General features: G+C 44.7%; 1 protein-coding gene across 1 annotated transcript; it reads right to left on the reverse strand.

The window, feature by feature from the left end:
- Positions 1 to 2912: 2912 nt before the first annotated feature.
- On the reverse strand, positions 2913 to 3604 carry LOC103268690 (retrotransposon Gag-like protein 8). Its single transcript, XM_008066280.1, has one exon. It carries the CDS (start codon positions 3576 to 3578, stop codon positions 3237 to 3239), a length of 342 nt encoding a protein of 113 aa, XP_008064471.1. The 5' UTR covers positions 3579 to 3604; the 3' UTR covers positions 2913 to 3236.
- Positions 3605 to 5566: the final 1962 nt, after the last annotated feature.

Below are 5566 nucleotides of genomic sequence, written 5' to 3' on the forward strand. Positions count from 1 at the left end.
AGTCATTCTGGCAGAAGGAGAAAAACTGCTGAGGACATTGTCGTTGAGGGAGGTAGGGGGTTACTGAAATTGTTCAAAGGATACCCAGCAGGTCCCTGCCCATTCAGAACCAGTGGACACAGATCACAGGGAATAAGCTGAACCTAATCACTAATATAAACTGCTTCCAAACACTTTCTCAACTGCTTTGGCAGAATTTGTGCTTAAAATCATACAGTGAATATGCTTAACATATTGTCCTTTGTACCTATTCAGGAAGTAGACTGCCAGCATTTCATAATTAACTTGGATGCAGTTTTAAAAACTGGTGAATAATTAAAACTTCATGTTATTAAGCAATTCCAATTCTTCCTCTGAATTCAAGACTTTGACCTATTGCATGACAAATTGAAAGTTAATGGTGGTTTCACTACTGGGAGGAACAAAAACATAATCGAGATGCATTATCAGATAATATACCTTCAGCTCTATGTACAGCCCTGCAAACCATAGCACACAATTGGTACTATGGTTTGAATGTTTTGTCCTTTCAAATGTCATGTTAAAACTTAATCCCCACCAGGCACAATGGCTCACACCTGTAATCCCAGCACTTTGGGAGGCAGAGGCGAGAGGATTGCCTGAGCCCAGTGGGTCGAGACCAGCCTGGGTAACTTGGTAAGACCTCGTCTCTACAATAATAATAATAATAATAATAATAATTTAAAAATTCACTGGGCATGGTGTCATGCACCTATGATTCCAGCTGCTTGAAAGGCTGAAGCGGAGGGATCACCTAAGCCTAGCAGGTCAAGGCTGCAGTGGCCGTGAGTGTGCCATTGCACCCCAGCCTGGACTACAGAGTGAGACCCCAACTCAAAACAAACAAACAAACAAAAAAAACCTTAATCCCCAATGCAATAGTATTGAGACATGTGACTCTTTGGGAGGTATTTAAGTCACAAGGGCTCTGCTCTCATGAAAAGATTAATGTCACTATAAAAAGGCTTGCAGAAGTGAGTTTTCTCTCTTCTGCCATGTAAGGACATAGCATTCATCCTCTCTTGTCAATCTGACTTCCACTGTGCGAGCACTCAGCAAGCAGGCCATTATCAAATGCTAATGCCTTGATCTTGGAATTCCCAGCCTCCAGAACTGTAAGAAAATACATTTCTCTTCCTTGTAAATGACCCAAACTGTGGTATTCTATTATAGCAGCACAAAAAGATCTAAAACAAAAGGCAAAAGCTAAACTATTCAAGTGAAAATGGACAGAGGGAAACAGTGAAAAAACACTGGTCATCTATCCCATGTTCTGGAAAGGCACCAAAACACAGGAATGGGACAAAAAGATGATTACACAACATTTTACATCACACCAGAACATTGTCCTATAAACCCACCTGTGTCACCTGATCAGTATACTTAACTTTATTGGCCAACATTGGTGAAGGAGTGCAGCCTTCCTACAGTACTATAAATCTAAGAGATTAAACGGCAACAGTAAGCAGTGATTTTTTTTTCTGACTGTTGGTGAAGTTTATAGATAATTTTATTGTCCTGCAGGTTATCAACTAGGTTTGTACCTAAATTAACAATCTCATTTCTGCATTTTTTCACGACCTACATAATCAAGAATCTATAAGTGCTTTTTAAATGCACCCATATCAGCTGGGCTCAGTGGCTCAGCCTGTAATCCCAGCACTTTGGGAGGTTGAGGTGAGATGATTGCCTGAGCCTGCAGGTTCGAGACCTGCCTGGGCAACTTGGCGAGACTTCATCTCTACAATAAATCAAAAAATCAGCTGGGCGTGGTAGCGCATGCCTGTAATTCCAGCTACTTGGAAGGCTGAGGCGGAAGGATCGCCGGAGCCCAGCAAGTTGAGGCCGCGGTGGCTGGGAGCGGCCACGGCACTCCAGTCTGGGTGACAGAGTGAGACTCCAACTCAAAATAAAAAAAAAAATAAATAAATAAAATAAAATAAATGCACCTATATCACACTGTTGGTTCCCCGAATAGTGGGCTAAATAAAAAAAATTGACAGCTATTCACCAACAATCTATGTGGGATTTATGGTTTGTAACAATTTGGGAGTTGTGCTTTCAAACCACTTTTTGGAAATGAGGTCACCTTTTCGAAAGAGTCCACTGGCTGACTTCTCACATAGCCTTGGACAAAATAAGATAAAGATCAATTTCCTAAAAAGTTTGAGACAATCTTTACTGATTTAGAAGATTTGTCATCTGATATTATATTGTCACCAGTGGGGTCTCCAACCCCAGGACATCATAGGACTATTCTTTAGATGTTTTATAATACAAAAGTCAACATCAGGCACTGAATAGCAGGTCAACAGTTTCTAAACAAGATATGAACTCAACGTATAGGACCGGGGGGGAAAGGTGCCATATACATTGAGATTCCATTTTTTTTTTATTAATGTCTGACATTTATTGAAAATAAGGAAAATAATTTCCTCCAGGTAGTATAAATAAGTCCAGGAGAAGGTTGAAGTTATTATTATTATTTTGTCCATCAAGCACCTTAGAAAATGCTCCAATCTCAGAAGAGAAATGGATTCTGGGCAAAACTAACTGGTCCACAGGAGAAGATGAGTGACTTAATTTGGTCACTAGCAGACATCTGGCAGGAACACAAGAAATCTCTGGGAGTATGAAGAAACAGGTCCTGCCGGAGGAGAAGGGCTGGATGGCCCCTTCGAGGAGGAGATCAGCTATCTGAATCATTGTCCGAGGGCTGTGGCCAGCTCAGGTATCTCCAAGGTGAGTCCAGATCACTAAGAGCAGCAGTCTGTCAGTGGGATTTGGTGGATGGCGCTGGCAACAGCGAAGGCAACAGAGCTCAGGTCTGTGGGCAGAATGATACAGTAGGCTGGAAGCCTGGCAGGGGAGTGTTTGGCAAGGGCCGGCTGTGGGTGGTCTGTCCAGTGTGTAATAGGAGCCCAGCTCGCAGCTGGGATGCGGGACAGCGTCCAAATGTGCATGGGAGGGGCTGGGCTGGCAGGAGAGGGCGGCGGCGCGCTCCAGAGGGAGGCCCACAGCAGCGGGAGGCTGGTGTGCTATTCCTGGAACAAAGGCAAACACTACGCGGGAGGGGACAGGAGCCTAGGGGACGTCGCGGCCTCTGGGGGAGGGGGAGGAGCGACGGGGGGGTACCCGTGGCGACCCCAGTGGCGGCCACTGGCACGGCAAGCCCACCCCAGAGCACCCGCCCCCAGGCCCGAGGGTCTCCCGGTCTAGAAATCGTCGTCCTCGACCCATCCAAAGACCCGCTTCATCTCGGCCAGGAAGCCCAGGTAATCACTGAGCAGGGGGCTCTCCATCCTGATGTAGGGGATCACCCACTGCAGGGCCGGCCCCGTGAGGCGGGTGATGAGGAACGTCACCTTCAGGGCGTCGGTGGAGAATGTGTCCTCATCCGCGAGCATGTAGGCGCCCGTCTGCACGATGAACTCCGGGAGCCGGTTGGTGTCGCCGTCAAACATATTGGGGAAAGGAATCGGGTTCATCCACCGACTTGTGTCGGGCCGGATGGGCAAGGCCAGCAAGGCCTTTATCAGCTGCATCCGGCCGTCCATCGCGCCGCGCTTACTCCGCTATACTTAGCTGGGATGTGCAGGGGTCAACTCCGAGGCGTGGCTGGAAGAGCAAGTTCGCGAAGGCGGGCCCCTGCCGGGGGCAGGATTTGGGCGGATCCATGGGCGGGGTTCAGGCGTCTGTGCAGGCTCTGTCCAGATGGCCCGGTGGTCACTACTGCGCAGATGCATCAACACAAACGAGAAAGGCGGGGGAGAGCTTAACGCCCTTGAGGAAGCGGGGTCGGAACAGAGGGGCGGGGCTGGTGTTTCCCTTGGCGGGCGTGGACTAACCAAGCGCTGCGGGAGGGGAGCAAGGAAGGAGCTCATGACACTTTGTGGTGTTTGGGGCGTGTGGAAATTGCTATGAAGAGTTAGTAGGGGGTCCTAGTTCTGGTAGTTGATGAGGCCTTTCGCCATACCCCTCCCTTTACCTTTCTCATGAGCCTTTGCTTATTTCTTCAGGATCCTTGGTCTGGAAGTCACTTGGGTGAGGTTTTGTGAACCTGCTTCTTTATACATCTTTGAGCCCGAGAAGTGTTGCAACGCTGGTTACAGATGTGTTTGCCTTGCAGCATTAATGGGAACGCCTCAAATATTAGCAAACAAAAGTCCTGAGCAGCATATTCAAAAAATAATGCACCATAGGCAGGCAGTTAATGTAAGGAGGATTAAATGTTAAGAAATCTCAATTTAGTATATGTATTTAGTTTTTGTTTGTAGTTCACAAAGTTTAATTTATTTGCTTATAGTTCAGTCCTACCACAAAGTTTTAAAGCACAGGACACCTGTTATTCCTTCAACATCTGCCCTTTTTTTTCAAGGTACATACTGTACTACATCCAGAGTAAGTCAGCAGTTCTTGAATTTTTTTTTAAATGGGTAAAACTCTTCTAAAATTGCAGATGTCTATAACTGCATTGGTACTAGATGAGGGGACAATGAGAGAACGGGAAAAAAGCAAACGCGTTCTTAACTAGGAATGTGGTTCAAGTCTGGATTAAGAGACAATTTCCTCAGAAAATCTGGTTGTAATGGAATTTCTAGAAAATTTACTTTGCTCCCCCAAAAGGAGCTGAAAAACCCCAATACAAACTTTTAAAAGCTACAGTTATGATGTGCTGTAAATGATGATTAGAGCAATAGAAGGGAGAAGGATGAATGTGTTTTCCATTTAGGTATAGTTTGTAGCATAGCTTCCTTAGCTGTTGGATCAGTAAAAACCAATGAAGCACCAGAAATACTTTTAAAGATTGAGGTAGGAAAGTACTGAACATATTACATGTCTATGTCAGTTACAGGGTATATTGGCCAGGAAATGTTTCTAAGCAGTAAAATGACTCCAGGATAGATCCTTCTCTCCAACAGATAGATCCTTCTCTCCAACTAATTTTAAAAGATAGTTACAAGTAGATAAAGTAAGAACAGAAAATTACAAGGCAGCGAACACAACAGAATCAAGATGTTGCTGTATTCTGTGAGGCTAAGAAAACTGGTAACTTGGAACCTCCAGCAAAATATTACTCTTGTTTATCAATCACTTATACCATTACATCTATAAGTTGAATGCTTTTATTTCCATGTACTAAAGAATCCTAAATTTAGCCCTTAAGCATTCTGCATAACCTTGTAGCTGAGTACCTATTCTATTCCACTTTGGTGCAGATAACAACTGGAAGCTGCTGGCGAAAGGCCTTGAATGTAGTGTCTGACATTGTTTGATAGTTTTTAGCAGTCCAACCACCAGGGATTCAGTGAACGTCCACTCTGATTTCCAGTGACCATGTGAGAAGTTTTTAGGCTGAAATTTGTGTCTTTCAATATACACAGTAAGAGTCTGTTGCCCATCTATAGTTTTAGTATAAACAGTACAGAAGACTTTGAAATAATGATTTTTCACTTAGGTCCTTAAAGCACTGCAACAGAATTCTCTCCAAGACTTTAGAATGCCACTTACTTCTGCCGAAGAGTCAGTCGATTCTTTTCTTTTT

Source organism: Carlito syrichta, unplaced genomic scaffold, assembly GCF_000164805.1.
Source record: "Carlito syrichta isolate Samal-C Ts95f unplaced genomic scaffold, Tarsius_syrichta-2.0.1 Scaffold308874, whole genome shotgun sequence".
Taxonomy (NCBI): domain Eukaryota; kingdom Metazoa; phylum Chordata; class Mammalia; order Primates; family Tarsiidae; genus Carlito; species Carlito syrichta.

Excerpts from the sequence above, each read along its gene's own strand:
- LOC103268690 (XM_008066280.1), bottom strand. The coding sequence starts at position 3,578 with ATGGACGGCCGGATGCAGCTGATAAAGGCCTTGCTGGCCTTGCCCATC.